At 45.6% G+C, this 17,216-nt stretch overlaps 1 protein-coding gene across 2 annotated transcripts in view; it reads left to right on the plus strand.

Annotated features, from left to right (window-relative positions):
- Nucleotides 1-17,216, plus strand: part of col5a1 (procollagen, type V, alpha 1) — an 80,692-nt gene that overhangs the window by 28,048 nt on the left and 35,428 nt on the right. For both annotated transcript variants that reach the window (XM_069168660.1, XM_069168652.1), the window contains exons 5-20: nucleotides 7,987-8,118; nucleotides 9,009-9,116; nucleotides 9,208-9,753; nucleotides 10,231-10,707; nucleotides 10,821-10,877; nucleotides 12,278-12,319; nucleotides 12,833-12,895; nucleotides 12,983-13,057; nucleotides 14,780-14,872; nucleotides 15,346-15,402; nucleotides 15,610-15,663; nucleotides 15,845-15,898; nucleotides 16,074-16,127; nucleotides 16,211-16,264; nucleotides 16,355-16,408; nucleotides 16,823-16,867. In XM_069168660.1, coding sequence (XP_069024761.1) covers nucleotides 7,987-8,118; nucleotides 9,009-9,116; nucleotides 9,208-9,753; nucleotides 10,231-10,707; nucleotides 10,821-10,877; nucleotides 12,278-12,319; nucleotides 12,833-12,895; nucleotides 12,983-13,057; nucleotides 14,780-14,872; nucleotides 15,346-15,402; nucleotides 15,610-15,663; nucleotides 15,845-15,898; nucleotides 16,074-16,127; nucleotides 16,211-16,264; nucleotides 16,355-16,408; nucleotides 16,823-16,867 — 1,965 coding nt within the window. The remainder of the gene's footprint in view (nucleotides 1-7,986; nucleotides 8,119-9,008; nucleotides 9,117-9,207; nucleotides 9,754-10,230; nucleotides 10,708-10,820; nucleotides 10,878-12,277; nucleotides 12,320-12,832; nucleotides 12,896-12,982; nucleotides 13,058-14,779; nucleotides 14,873-15,345; nucleotides 15,403-15,609; nucleotides 15,664-15,844; nucleotides 15,899-16,073; nucleotides 16,128-16,210; nucleotides 16,265-16,354; nucleotides 16,409-16,822; nucleotides 16,868-17,216) is intronic.

The raw sequence follows: 17,216 nt of genomic DNA on the forward strand, positions 1-17,216 counted from the left end.
TGTTTAGGTTGTTTTAAGAGAGCAAGCAGATATTTTAGTTGCTAATCAGTGCTCATCTGCTGCAAATGAAACAGTAGTTACTTTTTTTTTTCTTTTTTTTTTTCAATAGAGACTGGGTGACGTTATCTTTAGCAAAGTTCAGCTTGTGACCTCCAGCATTGATGTTTTTCTGGTGGGTGTCGAAAGCTTGTGTTTTCTTTTCCAGTGTGTTGTTCAGAAGCCAGAGTCCATCAACAAAATGACCCCCCCCCCCCTCCCCGCCCCCACCGAGTTCCCTGTTCACCCTTATTTCCGAGCGTGTTTGCCAAGAAAAACCATCATTCGATGCCCATCCTTTGGCTCTGAGTGGTGTTCGGGGAAATAAATGTCTGCGGTTGGTCTGAGGGAACACAAGTGGGACCGATGGAGAGCTCGGCCTCCCCGCAAGGGGACGGCGGGTGAGCTAAAGTGGCTGAGGTGAAGCTGAAGCAAACACAGCGGCTCCTGTATCAGCCAAAGCAAAGCAAAAGGCCTCCTTATCCTGTATCCTGTTTGCTGATATCATTTTTTTTTTTTTTTTTTTTTTAATCAGAGAAAGACTATAAGATCATATTGAAGGAGATCGGAGGGGAGGGTTTCGGTGTTGAGAAAAAAAAACATGTCGAGGATTGCGAGGGGAAGCTGGAGCAGCAGGTTCGCAAGCAGAGGAGCCAAAAATTTTGGGTCACACTCTGGAAAGAATGAGGAGCTCTCTCTACCCCGCTGATATCAGCGTTGGAACGGCAGCCCGCATGACATCATTCAGAGGTTTCCTTGGTATCTGCTGATAGGCTGTCGTGGGCTGATGGTGTGAACGGGAGGGGGGAAGGGGTTGGATGTGGGGGCGGGAGGGGGGTGTGTGTGAATGAGTGGTTGACAGGGATGAGGAAAAGACGGAGGTTAAGAGACATACAAGATTAGAGATGGAATATTAAATATGATAAGGCAGTAGTGTGCAAAGCGTTGGGAAGCCTTTAATGGGACCGGGATGAGGGAAGTTGCGGGGCTCCCACAGTGCCGCCAGAGCCAGGAAAAAAGTAGTAAAAAACATGCAACACATGCGCTCGATGCTCGTAATGAGCTTTAATATCCTAATGATCCCTGATGAGTTTTAAACATCCTGTTTCCTCAGCTTCTCTTCGTACTCCCACATGTTTCAGTCATCTAAGGTAAAAGACTTGACAGGATGTTTTATTTTCGCAGAGGACTCTCCAAATACGATTTAAGCCCATTTTGGCTCTGTTTCTACTTCGACAGTTGTTGACTTGGCCTCTGTTTCAGCGTGTTGTTTTTGTTTTGTCTGTTGGTAGCTTCACTCAGGAGGTCTAAAGCTTTTGAATCTGTGGCTCTAATTTTTTTTTTTTTTTTTTTAGTCCAAATGTACCCGGCTTTAGATTTGTGTTGTAAAACCCGAAATAAAGCCGACAGGGTGTGAAAAAGCAGTAACAGTTCACTCACTGTTTAATGCATGAATAATGGCTTCTCTCCTGGAGCCCCATTTAGAGGAGGCGTGGAAATTTGATGCCCTGCTCGGGCGTTCGCGGTCTCTGTCTGGTGCAAAACATATGAGGGCTGCATTTAAGGCTAATGTTTCCATAAAAACCTGGTACGGTAGATCTGATGTCACATGGACAGAGTTAGTGGTCTTCTAAAAACGTAACAACAATCGTTTATTTAGGTCTCCAGGTGTGTAAAACTGTACAATAGAATACCGTTTAAGGCCCGTCTGTTCATATGTTTTGAATCTCAGCAGTTACGCAAGGTTTCCTACTTCGCCAGTGTCACACAGACTATTTTTCTTGCGCAGACATTACATTGTACGTTGGATTGTTTGCTTATTTCCCCCCAAATTTGGACCAAAAAAAATGCTCCGGCCAGTGTATTCTGTGTCATTTCCTGTTGTATTCTGACAGGTTTTGTTTTGAAGTTGTGGGTCGTAGCAGGAGTCAGAAGTTTTGTCTTCGAAAACCTCCAAACTGCCCTTTTAAAGTACGATCCACGACGACCGTTATGATTTATTTTTACCATCCTTTTTCTCATTACTTTCGAAGTGCACTGCAGACTCTTATTTAGCTCTTATTTAGAAGTTTGACGGCAGACGATGGTGGCTTATTGACACGCGTCAAACAGTTCAGACTAGTTTAGGAAGTAGGTACCTGAGGCAAGATAACAAGAGTCTCCCTCAGTCATATTACACTCTGCTGGCTGACACCTGAAGCGGTCTAAAATAAGATAAATCCCACCCTCATGGAGGTTGTGATTTTTTTTTAAATCTTTGTCATGCTGTTGAACTGTATTGTTTTCTACGCAGAGGTGTTTCTGTTATTTAGCCCACTTTCACTGATATAAATGACGTGGACATAAAACAATAAAAAAACAAAACAGCTGATAGTGTGAGGCAAAGTAATTCAGCACCATTATTCTTTTAAAACAGTTTTAAGTGTATTTCTTCTGAAGTGTCATGAACAGATGTGTGTGGTTTTCCTGTCAGACTGCAGTTTTCCGACTGATAAAATCGAGTCAGTGGGGGAATCAGTGTACTTGAATTTGATCTCTAGACTCCCTGTGTGAACTGCAGTCTGTCCCAACTGGATTTAGACACGCAAATTAGTCCAGATGTTTCTGCAAAACACGCTACTTTGAGGTATTAGGTCATATTTTATACATAATTATTACAGATTAAATTGGAAATATTTCCAGCTGTGTTTTCCACCGTGTTGGATAAAAACGGACTTCTATCTTGTCCAAGGTGTATGTCATGCCTCAGTGACAGAGCACACTACATTTATACATTTCAGACTAGACCTCAGCAGCCCTGAGGAAGATGGAGTTTCCACCACGGATAACTCATGTCAGATGTTTGTCTTTTCTCCTCCTCATTCCTTCACTGTGTCAGCAGGCCCCGAAGTGTGCCCTCAGCACATTTCATTTTTTTTCAATGTAGATTTCAGCAAATGGCCAAACCAAACACCCAGAATCTACGTGCGCTCCGATTTCCACGAGAAGAAACGGGAAAATGGGGGAAAACGGCTGCCCGCAGTCCCACCGAGACGTGGGATTAAAATCTTATACATTACAGAGTGTGATGGAGGCAGGGAGGGTTGAAGCGGTGGAGAGGATCTAACCTACAAACAGGGCAGAGGTGAGGGAATGGTTAAGGTGCTGTGTGGAGGATAAGTGGGGTGGCAGACGGGCCTGTTGCTCTTGGCAGCGGCTCTGAGCCTTCAGACTGCACTTTGGTCTGGAGGCGGGTGGGGGGTGAGGGCTGATGTCTGGTAAAGGTTTAAATCCCTGCATTGCATGTACATCTGCATTGCAAGCACTTGTGCAGCTGTGTGTGCGTGCGTGCGTGTGTGTGTGTGTGTGTGTGTGTGTGTGTGTGTGTGTGTGTGTGTGTGTGTGTGTGTGTGTGTGTGTGTTGATTTATTGCCTCTGCGCGGCTCGCTGACCTCTGTGGTGTGTTGTTTGGTTTGTGCGGTTAGCCCTGGAGAATGGCACTGGGAGGCAGCGTGCCAGCGTGGGGTTGGCTGGCAGTGGGGGACCGAAGGCCTGGCTCCAGAGCTCAAGGGGTTGACTGTGTAAATATGTTGGGAAAGCAGCTCGGACCTCCCAAGGTCTTATCCTGCATCTGATGGGCGGGCAGGACCTACCACGTTTTCCTTTTCGCCGACATCTGACCAGGGAAAAATGACGAAAACTTCATTTTTTTCTTCCTCAGGCTGCCGTCTTAGTCTCGTGTGACAAAAACGGAGCCACGGTCAGGTGTCCCTGGGGATATGGAGGAATTATAATTGTAGGGATTGTGCTGTTTATTTCGTGGTGTGCTGCTCAAAGCTCAAGAAAGAGCAAATGGCACGGGAGTCCATCCACCTCAAACGGATTGGCAGACCAGTCCAAATACCTCATGCTTCAAGTAATGTGTATGTAGATTAAAAAAAATTAAATAAATCGATACGTTTTAGCTCCTTAATTACACCCCATTCGTTCACATTCACTGTTGTGATGATTTTTTTTAATGCCGCACCACTTTTGCTTTCCACTCCCTGCATCATATTCTTGAATTGAGGAGAGGGAAGGCGGTGAACTTGGTCCACTCAGCGTGATTGTGGGTCAGATTCATCTGTGGAGACAGATGTTTAGCTGTGTGCTCACCGGAGCTCACTCCTGCCCCCATCTGGACACAGCTGGAAAATATAGCAGGGCTTTGTGTGTGTGTGTGTGTGTGTGTGTGAAAACCTAAAAAAGCTTGAAAGATGATGTGAATGCGGAAACAATATTGATCATTGTTCTGCTTTCAAAATCTAGTTGCAAACTTCATCCTTACAAATCACCTGTGGATGATGTTTTTACTTTTGTGTGTGTGTGTGTGTGTGTGTGTGTGTGTGTGTGTGTGTGTGTGTGTGTGTGTGTGTGCGCGCGTGTGTGTGTGCGCGCGCAAGTGTCTTCAACATGAAGTGTGTGTCAAGTGAGGTCAGCCGGTAGCTCGCAGCCACAGGCCATGGTGATGGCTTCTCCAACCAGAGCGTGCAAACACGAAGGGGGCGGGGGAGGGGCTTTGGCCGGGAGAGGAGTCGTATTTCAGCCGCGTCCGAGGAGATGCTGACAGCGGCGGCCCTGTTATTGTCTGAAAAACTCTGCCTTAAGCACCACTCTGATGTGCCACATGATGCTCCGCAGTGAAAAATGTCACCGTCCCCTCCTGGAGCAGGGAAGCTGATTGCATGTGTTTTATGGTTCCCTCAGAGGCTATAATACCACAAGTGTGTGTGTGTGTGTGTGTGTGTGTGTGTGTGTGTGTGTGTGTGTGTGTGTGTGTGTGGTTGTTTTTTTTATCATATACTCTGATGTTGCCCTGTTTGGGTGTGGGATTGGCTGTCTGCATTTGCATGTATTGCTGCATATCAATCATGTCATATCAGGCATATTTTGGGTCTGGAGTCATGTGTCATTTATGACTTTCGAGGTGAAGAATAAGCTGTAATTTCTTGTTCTTTTTAAGTTGAGGTTTCAACCAATCAGGCCTTATTACAAGCTGAATCCCTGACTCCGCATGTACATTGGCTGCGATGCAATTTCCTACATCAAAATATAAAAATATAGCCTCCCATTTACAGTAACGGGGTAAATATCTCACGCTTTAATGGGGCCGCTGGATCCAAATTTTTCACCCGCTCAGCGCCGGAATACAAAATGATAAAATATAGGAATTATTTACTGCTTCCTTACATCTGTAAAACAGCAGCTTATATCACGTTTGGCAGTTGAGTGACGGGCGTTGAAAGGAGCAGCTCGCACTGAAAGGGAGGAAATCAGAAGCAGCTTTAGTGGTCGTCACGGCGGATCGAGGCGGCGACAATAGTTTTACTGTGAAGGTGGGCAGCTTTCACGTAAAGCTTTAGCATGTAATGCAGATTGTTTGCTCCATATGTGATCAGAATGAGAATGCATGCATGTCAAATCAATTACATTCGATGATTATATATACTTGTATGCATAAAACTGTCGATAAAAATTAAAGGGGCGCTGCGTAGATTTAAAAAATATGTTTGTTATCATCAGGATTATCTCAAATGTACATTTTATAATAGAAAATCTGCATCCTAGATTGTTGAGGAGGTTGATAGATGTCAGAATTCAGCAGGCAGGGAGGGTCTAATAAAGAGATGCATTATGGAAAACTGTGTTATTGCGTTGTACCAATAAAGCAGAAAAGTCGCCTGCGTTCATTTTAACCATTATTTGTCTTTGTTCCTTGAGTTCCTCCTTAAATATATGTTTGTTTATAACTTTGTTTTTTTGCATGTCAAAGTTAACTTGGTTTTATTTGTGCTCAGTTTCTGGCTTGACTTTTTATAGCCACGAGTTTTAATGCAGAATAAAACTTCAGACGTCTGGAACGGGTCGTCCTGACTTTTTTTTTTTTCTCGCCTTTGGTTATATAGTTCAGCACCATCAGATGTAGCCATCGTCTCCTCTTCTCTGCCTCTTTCATTCTCTGTGCGCGCATCACACATCATTAAACACGTTCTGCTGTGATGCTCTCAGCGCTGCGTGGATGTTCTCATTAAAGCTAATCAGATATATGATTAATTAGCTCATCTCTGGCGAAACGTCAGGCCGCGCCACTCGTGGTCATAATCTACCCTGACGTTCCTCCAGGAGAAAAAGTAAAAGAAAAAAAAAAGAAAAAAGAGAGAGAGAGAGAAGTGCAGGAATGGCATGTGAATGCTCCAGACTGTTTTGTTGTGCCTGTGGTAGGGGGTGGGAGGGAGGGAGACAACTTATTTCTTATTGAGTGTGACCTCATTTCAGACACTGAACCCCCGTCATTCTCCCTTTGAGCGCAGCCGGGAGTCACGATTTTGCTCGAATAAGGAAGACAAGAGCATCGAACTGATGCCGGCCTGCATACAGATTGTGATTTGTGCCTCACAGGGAAGCCGTTTGAAAGTTTTCCTGGGAGCTCATAGCCGGGAGTAATAACTCCTCCAAGTCCCTCTCTTGTTGGAGGAGGAAGGCATTTGTTTGCCTGCAGCCACCATAAACCCGGCGCTGATAACATAAGCCAAGGTCGGAGCAGGCGAACGTCATCCCGTGAAGGGTTTTGCCAGGGTTCTTAAAGGCTCCGAGGCTGGGAGGTCTGTGCGGTGTGTTCGAGTGTAGTCGGGAGATTTGGTGCTCCTCGGTGAACTGTCACTGGTTAGACTGCAAATGCCATCCATTTCGTGATTTGTCAGAATAATTTTTTTTTTTTTTTTGTTGAAAAGCAGCAATCCATTGAGAGTTTCAGCTGGAAAGACGATGCGGAGGGAGTTCAGACTTTTTTTTTGGCAAACGGACATAATTAAAACCACTTTTTTTTTTATCCTCCACAGCGGTCCGTTCCCCAAGCTTGCTGTGTTTGATAGATGTTGAATGACGTCACTGCATTTGGACGTGTTTGGATAGATGCAGTGCAGCGTTTGTTTGGTGCCATGTGCATTCTTCTCCAAAAACATGTGGCAAACACACCCAGCTCCCCGTGTAGCCTGGGGATCCTTCAGAGCCTCTGCTTCCTCTTTTTTCTTCTCTCTCTATCAGTCTCCTCTGATTCTGTCTCTTTTTGTTTTCTCTCTCTTAAATCTCGCTCTTCTGCTTCTGCTTCACCCCCCCCCACGTCTCAACTCAGTATATACATGCAGCCCTTTCAGTTAAATAGGCGCAGATCAGCTGTCTGTATTTGCAAGTCTGCTCCTGTACGACCTCGTCGCCTTTCACAATCTCATGTCCTATGCAGATTGGGGCTGGCCTTATGTGATCTTTTAAAATCATTCATCTGGCTAAAGACACTGTGTGTGTGTGTGTGTGTGTGTGTGTGTGTGTGTGTGTGTGTGTGTGTGTGTGTGTGTGTGTGTGTCTGCTGTCATCTACAGCTACAGTCAGCCAGTTGCTCTGTGTTCTCTTGTAACTCCTCATTGTTTACTGTAAGCTTCTTTTTTTCTCCCCTCACACTTAAAAAATGGCACTCTTGGACTCGGGACAAAGTTCTTCATCATTTGGTCACCCAAAGATTTCCCCACTCGCTTCACTTTCAGTTTAAGGACTTCCTGTTCTCAAGTATTTTTGAAAAGAAACATGTTTTAATCTGGCTTTCTAGTGTTTATCATCCTGATTAAAAATGTAAAACAATTTATTTATCACTTGTGTTTTTCTTCTTATAATTCTTCTTACAATGTTGTTACAAACGTTACAAAGTTCTTCATTTTATTTAACTGACATTTTTTAATAGTCTTTCCTTGTTTCTAATCTTATTGTTCTGTTTGTATGCCTGTGGATTCATTTGGTTCAGTTGAGTTGAGTTGCTGCAGTATCACATGTGTTGATGCTATTACGTTCCCCCAAACGGGTCAAATACTGTCCGAACATCGCCTCGACTCTTATCTGTGTCCAATGAGATTCTCACGACTTCCTGTTTCTTGTCGTTTCCAGGGAGACATCCAGCAGCTAATGATTGTAGCAGACCATCGCGCTGCCTATGACTACTGTGAGCACTACAGCACCGATTGTGAGGTGCCGGTACCCAACCAGCCGCAGAACCAGGACCCCAACACCGACGAATACGTGAGCAACTTCTTTTTTTTTTTTTCTTTTTTTTAAATATTCAAGTATTTACTTGTAAATCGGGGCTCCAACTGCAGCTTTGTAAACACCAAGGCTGCCTTTGACTGGAGGTAATTTTTTGTGTTTTTTTTTGTGGGGCATTTTGCATACTAAATAATGCTGAACGTTGTAGAAACAAGCAAGAGTACCACTTAATGTCTTTCTGGCTGACCTTACTCAAGGAAGTTCATTTTCCCTTAATCCATATTCGTCTCTAATGCTCAAAATCAGATCTTGGTTGGATCCTGTACTGAAAAGAGGCCTTTTGGCTTTGGAAAGGAAACTGCAATCTGCCAGAGGAAAGTGCTGACTGGAAAGAACGGGGTTATCAGCGCTATGCGAGTTAGTTAATAACGTTCAGGAATGATGTGGTGCCTGCCTAAGCCTGCATCCCTGCGCTGTGCCGTTTTCCGCTCTGAATACCAATGCATGCATGCTAATTAAAGGTGTGTCAGAGAAGTGTTTGCAAGAGGAACAGGAAGCTTTTCCTCTTAACCTAATGCTTTGCCCCAGGGGTTGCAAGCTACACAAAAAAAACTTGACCTGTTTTGTTTTTTTTCTTCCCCTTTTCCTAAAGATTGGTGACAGACTCATTAAGAAAACTGTGAAAAAGTAATTTGTCACTGAGTCGTAGCGAGTTACAACAGGGAGATGGTTTTACGAGAGTTGAAGGCATTCCTGTGCGCTTTCTGATCGATGGCCAAGCCAGTCGCGCATACATCAGTCAGCCAGAAGCAACAGAGCAGTAGATCATATTTAAAAAATCATGTTCTTAATAATTGATTGTTACTCTTTTCTCTCAGTCACACGCTCATGCTCAACGTCCGTGTACTGTTTTTCTTCCCCTTTAGCACACAGAGGAAGACAACTACTATTATGAATACCCGTACTATGAGGACATGGATGGCAAGCCTTATGAATCAACTGCTGATAGCGAGACAACCGCAAAAGAAGACAAGGTAGTCCACCGATAGATACTCCAAATGGACCCCAAACCAGAAATAATCAAATTATTTCAGATGTACCAACAATTTCCTCTTTGCGTTACAGGTGACGGACGGAGACAGCGTGGTGACCACAGTCAAGGAGAATCTGAGAGGTGGCGCCGGAAGCAAACCCCTGACCTCCACCTCGGTCTCCACTGGCTCATCCTCAGGCTCGTCCAGCAGCTCTTCATCGAGCTCTTCGGGCACGGCCGCTGCTGCCGCCGCCGCCGCCGCCGCCGCTGCCGCTGCCGGAGCCGGAGCCGGAGCCGCCGCAGCCGCCGGAGCCGCCGCAGCCGCCGGAGCCGCCGGAGCCGCCGGAGCTGCCGGTGCCGCCGGAGCAGGCAACGCCTACGGAGAGGAAACCAGCCCTTACGACAACTACGACGGCGACGGCTACGGCAACTACGAGACCTACTATGACGAGTCCACGGCCGCGCCCGACAGCGACACCTCCCGGCACGTCACCATCACGAGCATCGGCACCGGGGGCGAGGTGGACCTGGGAGCAGGCGGAAAGATCGACTTTGGTACCGGGACCGGAATCGAAAGGAAGGTCATCAACAGCAGCGGAGGAACCTCGACAGTCACGAACTCTAGCAATAAAATATCAGTAGGTCGACATTCGTCACCTCAATTACTTGTTGGTTGTCTGATAAGCTGAATTCTTCTTCTGTCCATAAGCATGGGATTCCTTGGTCCCCTTTTAGTGTCATGATGGACCGATACTCATTGGGGAAGTAAAGCCATTATGAATATATCTAAAAAGTGCTTTCATGAATAAATGCTTTTATAAAAACATCAACTTTGGGGGGTAAAAAAGGTGCGCCAACGAGCTAAAACTACTAACTTGAATCGGCAACTAGTTCCGTCTTCGAAATCAGGAGTCTCCAACCGGTCAATCTACCCGGTAGACCAAAGGAGCTCTCGGGACAAAAGGTTGGAGACTCTTCTTCTAAATTGTCCTATGTGGCAATAAACTATTTGGGTTTTGACGTATCGGAGGTCATGTTCTTGTTTGAATTGTTTAACTCATGGTTAGTAGCCTCTAACTGAGTATTTAACTCTATCTTAATCTGTGTTTCCACAGACAGGGAGTTCCTACGATGACTACGGCGACGGGTACGATTACGGGGTGGACAGCAGCTACACCACCGGCGGCGGCGGCGGCACAGTTAACGTCGGTGGCGGCGGTGGCGGTAGCAGCAGCAGCAGCAGCAGCAGCGGCAGCGGCACAGGTAACGTCGGTGGCGGTTCTGCCGGAGGAGGTTCCGTATCGGTCGGGGGCGGTTCTGTTTCCGTGGGAGGTGGTTCCGTATCCGCGGGATCATCGTCCACCGCCGGAGGCGGATCGGCCATCGCCGGCACCGGAGCCGGCGGTTCCATCGCCACCGGCGCCGGCCTGGGCGTGGAGGGCGAGGGCGACTACACGGACCTCGACCGGTTCAAGGAAGAGCACATCTCCGACTACGGCGAACTGGACGGCTACGACTCCTACGACGACCTGGAAGACGGCGACCAAGCGGGGAAAGAGCTTCCTATCCTGACCGATGAGTACTACGGACAGGTGACACACAACAGAAGGATGTGTACTGCCAAAAAAAAAGAAGAAATGACCTGGAAAACGAGGGGGATGGCATGACATGGTGTTTTTTTTCTTTTCTCTGTGTGTGTGTGTAGGTCGATGGAGCTCGTGGCGAGAAAGGACAGAAGGGAGAGCCTGCTGTTATCGAGCCTGTGAGTATCACGTATTTGAACAACGTAGTCGAGCAGCAGATGCGGGCGGCTGAACGAGAATCCTTTCGGCCAAACGCGCTCATTTTTAGGGCCCGCCAGGATCCGTCCTCGCGGTATCCTTGGGTGAGGCTTCAATCGCCATGACTGCAGCATAAACATTTGGGGAACGGCCATGCGGGGGGATTGTCAATAATCTCTAAACACCGTGTGGGTAGTGTGTAAACACGGAGGGAGGGAAGGAAGACAAGGAAGAACAAAAGCGAGTAAAGAAAGATTTTTCCGGTCTTTTCCACCCAAAAAAACGAAGCTCGTCTAATCACAAACAGGTGGAACACAACCAATCCTAATTCAGATCCTCACATATATATATATATATGTATACAGGTAACCGGGGAAAATGAAGATGACCCCTTTTGCATGTTTGGAATGGTCTATCAGGCAACAGAAGGAATTCATATCTCCTGCAGCTGTTTCCCTTCAAACAAACGTCACAGAGCTCCACGAAGAGTACACACCAGTGTGACGGAGTGTCTTTGTGTTTAGACGTGGGAGCAGAAAGGAGTGCGTCCACTTCCTCGACGACCCAAAGGCCGACCAGTTTTGAGCACGCATCGCATGACGCAGTGTCAAAAACACGGCGAAAAAAAACACACACACTGCAGCGGAAACATGGGAAGATAAATGTCAGTCATTTTACGATGAAACTGCTCAAAAGGTGCAGCTTGGGGTATGACGTTTTTGGGATAATAGGCGGGTTTCTTGTCCTCATAAAACTGGGAGGCAAAATTGTTCCCACAAGAGCAAACAAAACAATTGGAAGCAATTTTTTTGTCTCTATAGCTTGCACAGCTGCAACAACAAAGCATCCGCGCGTTAGATGAGTCCGATCCGAGGTGGCTCGCAGTTGTTGTTATTTTTTTTTATTTTTTTTTGCGGCGCGTTATAATTGCACCTGGATCGGAACAATCCCCCGAAAGATTCAAGCGCTGATTATTATTTCAAAGCGAAGGCACATGAATAAACGAGCTTTCATTGTCGCGATCAAAGAGCTTATTAGCCGGTGTGGACAAATGAATTCCCCCCCTTTTCATCTGATTTATAGTTCTCTTACCTCGTCCAGGTTCGAGGGGGAGCACCTCGGGGCGTCTTCGCGGTCGCTCACCCTCCCTCTTCTCCATCTTTTCTTCTTCTTGCATTAATTGCAAGCATGCCTGAAATGACAGGCGGGAATGTAATTTAAGCGAAACAAGGATGGAAACGTGACAGGCCGGTGTGTTCGGACATGTTTTCACTCTTTTTAACCAGAGCGGTGTGTCAATGGACCTAAAATGGTTGTGCGGTTGTGAACGAGGCCGTGGGACCGTTTCATCTGACGATTTCTGTGCTTTTGTGTGTTTCAGGGAATGTTAGTGGAGGGTCCGCCTGGGACTGAAGGGCCAACAGTAAGTCTCAAATCCTGTCACTCTCTCCGTCACAACTTCTTTTATTTCTCCTCTTTACTCTTTTCCTCTCTGTGCCTCTGAAACGTTTGCATCCCCTCCCTCCCCTCCCCCGTTTTCTGTTGATTAAGAAAAGCTGATGAAAGTCACCCGTTCCTAATCTGTCTGCGCTACAGAAAGTCAAGTTTTCATGCTTTGCTTTAAAAAATTAAAAAAATTTTAAAAAAAAAGTCATTCTCTCACGATTCCTAATGCAAAAGGAGCAGCCGAAAACAGTTACCCTGAAGAGATATGGACATGCTCAGACGTTTAGCAACTTTATTTATTTAGAGATTTTTGTTTTGTTTTGCTCTGAACACTGCAGATGGAGTCCTGTTGAGCTTCAATACAGACAAATAAAGAGGATTTACTGCCGCATGCATTTCTTCCTTTGACATGTGACCACTTTGCATGATGCACTTTGCGTTGCATTATGTATAAATGGAAGTCAAATGAGTTTTTCCTGTTTAAAAATAGGGTCTCCCCGGACCCCCAGGTTCGTCTGGCCCACCAGGCAGTTCCGGAGATACCGGCGAGAGGGTCAGTACTTTTCAGATCTCTACGAAATCCACAACACAACCCGGTTTCTGCTTGCGTACTCACATGTGTGTCGTTTTCCCATCTCAGGGTCCTCCGGGTCGTGCTGGTCTTCCCGGTGCTGATGGTCTGCCAGGACCCCCTGGTACTGTCCTGATGCTGCCTGTAAGTAAATCACAATTGTTTCTGAGTTCAAAGCAAAGTCTCATGTTTAGCTCCAAAAACATTTTCCGTGTTTTTTAAACTGGTGTTTAGCCTTGTATGTCGCCAACGGTGACGTATCTTTCCTCTGTTGTATCAATAACACGGACATGTGTTTTACACCGTGAGCTCGACTGAGGGGGATTTCCTTTTTAATGAACCCTTACAAATATTTCGACTTAAATCTGTGCTTGAGCAGCCTCTTGTGGCATGCTAAGTAAGTGCGTTATCACCTGTTGGGCTCAATCTCCCTTGTTTTGAGCTCCTTTCGCAAGACTTTCTCCACTTTTACATTTTTAACTCATTCCACATTCTTTAAGTCAAAATCGAAGTGATCGGGTGTCTTTCCAGGAAGTCGTCCGGCTTCAGACAGGAAGCAAAGCAACGCAGCCGCTTCTCTCTGTGGCTTCAGCTGCATTCAATGATTCAGCTGCTGCAGCACTTACGCTGCCATCCGAACGACTTCCTGCCACCACGACTACCTTTTCACTTTCCCTCCCCCTTGCACTTGGAAGACGTATCACCCTGGACCTGATTACTCGCACAGATGGAGAAGCTGTGGTTTCAGGAGGGTCGGCAGAGCCGTCTGGGCGGAGCAATGCGGCGAGCTCTGTCTGGACACTAACTCAAGTTGTTCTGGTGTATCCGCTGGCGGAGAGGCGCTTGAGCGCGCTGCTTGAAATCTGATCCTTAAGCTCCAAGTCTAATGAGAAACATGCATTGTTGTTTCACCCGAGCAGCATTTTTTTTTTGTTGTTGGCTCGTAGTGTTGAAATTGTCAACAAGACTGTGGTTGGATCATAAATCTGAACACTGGTGATGCTTCTTCTCCAGTTTCTGAGGTGCTTTTGTGTAAAAAAAGAAAGGGAAAAAAAAGAAAGAAAAAAATAAGTTTTGTTTTTTTTCTGTTTCTTGGCCTCGTTAATGAACAATTTGTTGCAGCAGAACATTTTGTTCAGTCAGAGTCAGCTGAGGTTGATGGTGGATATCAGCAAAGAAGTGCATATTGGAAAAGGAATGACAAAAACCTCACACATTACCACGGAGGAACACAAAAATATGGTGACTGCGAAAGAGAAGAGCCGATACTGAATCAACCTCAAATTAGAGAGCAGGATAAACTGTAATGAAAGCGTGAAGCTCGCGGTGGGTGAGCTGCAGCAGATCTGACTCAGACCCCGATGTTCTCAATCAACTGTTTGTATTTTGCTTCTTGGTAACTTGGTGTCTGTGATTTTTGAAACCCTGCACCGTATTTCACCGCTGCGCTGCTGTGCATCGATAGAGCCAAGATGACTGTCAGCCTCCGGAGAACTGTGCCAAGTAATCCGACCCAACATGTCTGGCCCAAACAGACCTGCGAGCATTATTCACCGAGAGTGTAATGCTGCCTTCTCACCACCAGATGGCAGTAGGATTTGAATCTGTGAACAGCCACTCATCGTGCTGGTTTGACAGCTGAAGGCTAATTCTTAATTCAGTAGAAACGCCTTACTTAAAGAAATCCTGAAGATTTTGTTGGAAACAAATTTGAATGTAGGGGCTAAATTCTTTATTTTGCTGTAAACGAGGATTTCGCTCCTTCTAAGTGTTTCTCTGAGTTTTCATCCTTGTGATGCTCCAGTGCCTCGAGTGTTTTCATCTTCACTGGAGTGAAGTCTCATCAGTCTGTTTTATTCTCTATAGTTCAGAATGAGTGCTGGAGGTGACTCCGGACAGAAGGGACCTGCTGTTTCAGCGCAGGAGGCCCAGATGCAGGCCATCATGCAGCAGGCCAGGGTAACAGCTCACAACCAAACACACCATCACACAGTTAAAATACTGTTGTTTCTCCATTTTACAAAGTAATAGTTTCTCATGTTGAATTATGTCTTCTTTTTGTCCCATTTTTCCATAATCTTCTCTGCTTGAATCTTGTGTTATTTTAGTTTCATTGCTGCATTTTTTTTTTTTTAAACTGTTTGTCACTCGTGTCTCTTTGCATTTGAAGCACATTTCAAACGTAGCTGCCTCTCATTTATTATTAGCATTGTTACATGTTATCTGTGTCCCTGTGAGTTGCTTGCAACCATGTTTAATTTACCAATTCATGTACACAATCACGCGCAGAACACACGAACAGAAGCAAATACACCCGCGGCACAGACTAATGTAAACAGCTTGGGTGGTTTTAATCTTCCATCAGCTGCAGTCTGTCTTTTCTAAATCTTTACTTATTAGTTTTTCTAATCTGTTCCTCTCTGTGTGTGCAGCTGGCTATGCGCGGCCCGACGGGTCCGATGGGTTTAACCGGCAGACCCGGTCCTCTGGTACGTATTTCAAATCCCTTCATGGCAAACACAGAATCCAAATCAACACAAATTTAAATGTTAAAAAATGCAATCAGCAGTCAGTGTGTGTGTGTGTGTCAACAAAATGATGAGCCAGCAGTTTGTAGTTGTGTTGAAAACTTTGAATTTGTTTAGTGCTTATTAATTCTGAGTCTCTATTTTTTTTTTTTTTTTTTTTTTCCACAGGGGTCTCCTGGTGTATCAGGACTGAAGGGAGAGTCTGGAGAGGCCGGACTTCAGGTAACAGAAATCGAAATGATAAATTCGGATGATTTAGAGCAACCTCCATCTGAAAATGTGTTAAACTAATGTTGAACTAATGTGGCCCTTACTAATTAGTCGAGAAATATGCTTGTTTTTGTATGATATTTTCAAAATAGTGCAGAAAGATGCAAAATAAATGTCTCTGCTTTCGTTTCAGGGACCACGTGGACCTCAGGGATCCCTAGGACCCTCCGGAAAGCCTGGCAGAAGGGTAAGTTGTCTACCCAGCAAAAAGTCAACAAAAACAAAGACTGACAATGAACTTAACAGTTTCATCTCAGAGTGTTTGTTTGTGAATATATAAAAAAAGAAAAGCCGAGCTTATTGTACCCAGTGAAGCAATCTTCTCGATGTGTAAACGGACGAACTGCTGTTTTTTTTTTCAGGGTCGCTCTGGAGCCGACGGTGCCAGGGGCATGCCGGGACAGACCGGACCCAAGGTATGTCGACTCATATATTCATAATGCACTTAAACGCATGCGTGTTTTGTAATATCAGAGTAAAAGTTTTTCTTGCTCTGCAGGGAGACCGAGGGTTCGACGGTCTGGCCGGACTTCCCGGTGAAAAAGGACACAGAGTGAGTCGTGTTTCTCTCTGTAAAGTGTGTATTTGATTTGTGATGAGCGGACTGTTAAACATATTAATATTTGTTTTGTTTTTTTTATAGGGCGAATCTGGTCCCTCTGGACCTCCTGGTGCTACTGGAGAGGATGGAGAGAGGGTAATTTCACACCTGCCACGTCACTTCATCATACAAGATCCGATCCCATCTTCTTCCTGTATTTGTCGAGCCTCGGCAGAAACACTGAAACCGCTCCTGAGTCCAACATCTTCCTCTCACCAGACTCACCTTTCTTGTCACCATACCTCCACCTGTCATTTTTTTTTTAATCTTCGCACACCCTTTATCTGTTTCTAATCTCCCTCTTCTTCCTCATCGCACACAGCTGACGCAACCTGAGCCCTCCCCAACCCCCCTCTGCTTTTCTCTCTATTATCTCACCATCTCCATAACACACACACACACACACACACACACACACACACACACACACACACACACACATCCTCACTTTCTCCTCCATTATCATTCACTGTCTGTTCCACAGCCTGACCTGTTCTGTCTCTTTCCCAGGGAGATGATGGAGAGATCGGACCCAGGGGACTTCCTGGTGAACCAGTGAGTGATCGCTTGCATTACCACTCCGTCTTACACCCGGAGATTATACGATGGAGCTGAGAGGCTCGTGGGCCTGCCGTCGCCGTGTTATTGTGTTAGAGAACAATCATATGGTCTGATGATATCATATATCATTTTCAGACTGCCCCCTCTCCCCCTTCTTCATATCCATATAAATTGAGATTTTGTGGGCAGAGAGGGGGCTTCTATGCTGCAGGTTTGATCAGACTCACTTTTTAGTGTCAAGTTTTTTTTTTTTTTTTTTTTTTTTGGAGTGAGAATAGCTGGGTAGCTCACATCAAGCTTGTTATAAGAGCCTCCCACTCTCTCAGGCAGAATATTCCCCACG

This window comes from Embiotoca jacksoni, unplaced genomic scaffold, assembly GCF_022577435.1.
Source record: "Embiotoca jacksoni isolate LCO1_2020_lvr unplaced genomic scaffold, fEmbJac1.0.p SCAF_10, whole genome shotgun sequence".
Taxonomy (NCBI): Eukaryota; Metazoa; Chordata; class Actinopteri; family Embiotocidae; genus Embiotoca; species Embiotoca jacksoni.